Below are 2,258 nucleotides of genomic sequence, written 5' to 3'. Positions count from 1 at the left end.
GTCGAAATCCTTATCGTTGTATCTTTGGTATGAGCGAGCGAGACCCGCAATAGGCAAGTAGCACGAGCTAGTTTCTCTGAATTTTGCAAATTTTCTCACTTTCAAATTAAAAATTTAGAGGTAGATCTCGAAATTTGTAGGTGGGATTACACTAAACGTAGGTTTTTTTTAGAGCACTAAGTCGATTCACAGACGAGTCCGTAACCACTGAATTGATTCTTGACTTCTTCCATAAGCTCCGTGTGGGCCAGGCCAAAAAGGGGGGTTGGCCATCCGAGAAGTTATTAAGTAGGCTAGTCGAGCTCGGACGCAACAGTAAGCATGCTAATCGCACTTCTTCTCTCGGGGCGACGTTCTCGCACTACTCCTCCTGCACCACCTCCTCCTCCTTCACTTGCCACGTCTCGCCATCGGCACAGCCATCCTCCTCAGCATCGTCGCCATCACCGCCATTTCACTGAGCCGCTCTCTCCTTCTTCGTCCAAATCAGGACGTTCTAAGGTAAAAGTCAGGGCTGAGAGAGAGAGAGAGAGAGAGAGAGAGAGAGAGAGAGAGAGAGAGCCCAATTCCGTTGCATGTTCTCCTCAATATGTGCAACAGGCAAGAGCAACCGATGTTATTAACAGCAGGTCCAGGATCAGCGCATCACACAATAAACATGCATGTCCTCCGGATGCTGGTGCTCGTTCTCATGATGCCCGGGCATGCACAAAGCCCCCCGCTACAGCCAGCGCCGTGAGGTAGACCTAACCATTTGCAGTATACTTCATGCTGCTTTACTCTTTTGTGCTGCCTTTTATGTGGATATATATGGCAGAGTTGAATGTAATGATGAGATTTACCCGATTTGCAGGCATTTCTCATCAGGACAGACATGTAATTCATCGTCAAGGAGACCCAAGGGCCCTAGACCCCCTGAGGTGGATGCAAAAAGTGTTACAACAGTGCCATCGAAATCCCTTGCCTCAGGCTGACGCGTATAAGGTGAGATCTTTGAGCTCCAAGAGCTTAAAACAGGCTGCGGAAGTCTAGTTTTGCTTGCCTATATTAATTGCCTTGGGAGAGCTCTAAGTATGAAGAAGAAGAAGAAAGCATTAGTATTTTCCCTATGAGGACAAGCTACTTGTTTCTAGTTTTGGACTTAAATCAAGCTTTAGTCAGAATTCAAGTGCTTTGAATGGTACCTATGGAGTTTTGGACTTAAATCAAGCTTTAGTCAGAATTCAAGTGCTTTGAATGGTACCTATGGCGCAAAAATGTGAGTGTAAATTTGTATATAGTGTGACAATTCTAGGGGTATTTGAACTAACACAATTATAAGTGCTCTATGGAGTAGTCCCTTTACTGTCCATTTTCTAACCTTCTTTACAATGTAAACGTACATGCATACAATGTAACCTTGTATACATGCTTCTACACAATGTGGGCTTGTTAATAGCATGGGAATTTGCCCTGTTGGTTGTATGCATTCCTTCATGGGAAATTCACATGCTAGCAATAGACTTCTATAAGCACGTGATCTTTCTTTCAAAAAAACTTCAAAGCGAGAAATGCATATATGAAGAAAATTTATAATGCTAGAAATGTTGCATCAATTGCTATCTACTAACATAATATGGTGGAAGGGGGAGCCTTTTACACGTGTCGCAATCTGCGACTTGAAGGTTAAAGTCCAAAACAAAAACAAGCCCCTTTGCAAGCGATAAAGAGGGAGAGAGAGGCCACTGAAGGCGGCCGACCGTACTAGTATATATAATTCCACTCTTTTAGAAGAAAAAACCTTATCCTATTGGATATGTATTATGTTGTTTGCCGCCCCTTATTGTTATGTGCAAGGTTTGAGTATCACTTCACAAAATTCAAAATGTACTACCACACAACTTTCTTTGTAGCAATGTGTGCATTTTATGTAGGTGCATCCGTATATATGTGTTTTTTCAATATCTCACTTTTCTCTCGCAACACGTATATTAAGGATGAATTTTACATGCTAAGAGCACCATTGCGACAATACATCATGCTAGAAGTGTTTTTTGAAAACGTTCATGTAATAGATCATGCTGTAAGTCTTCCTTGAAAAGAAATATGACTGATAATGCAACATTGGGGAGATTATCTATAAATTTTGACAAAAGCAAGGTTCACAAGCTGGCGAATGAAAATCAACCTCGATAAACTAGAATTTTGTTTAGTTTATCAACCATTTTCTCTATCCCTCTAATGGTAAATTGTTGGCATTTCTATCAATGTTAGTATAG

General features: G+C 41.5%; 1 protein-coding gene across 1 annotated transcript; it reads left to right on the top strand.

Moving 5' to 3' along the window:
- The first annotated feature begins 283 nt into the window (after nt 1-283).
- On the top strand, nt 284-1,335 carry LOC147450311 (uncharacterized). The gene is made up of 3 exons (XM_086520696.1): nt 284-501; nt 601-740; nt 854-1,335. Exons 1-3 carry the CDS (start codon nt 322-324, stop codon nt 972-974), a joined length of 441 nt encoding a protein of 146 aa, XP_086376822.1. The 5' UTR covers nt 284-321; the 3' UTR covers nt 975-1,335.
- Nucleotides 1,336-2,258: the final 923 nt, after the last annotated feature.

This window comes from Adiantum capillus-veneris, chromosome 9, assembly GCF_014529385.1.
Source record: "Adiantum capillus-veneris isolate H3 chromosome 9, ASM1452938v2, whole genome shotgun sequence".
In the NCBI taxonomy this organism is placed as follows: Eukaryota; Viridiplantae; Streptophyta; class Polypodiopsida; order Polypodiales; family Pteridaceae; genus Adiantum; species Adiantum capillus-veneris.
Note: the sequence above shows the minus strand (reverse complement) of the source record. Positions and strands in the feature narration are given on the sequence as shown.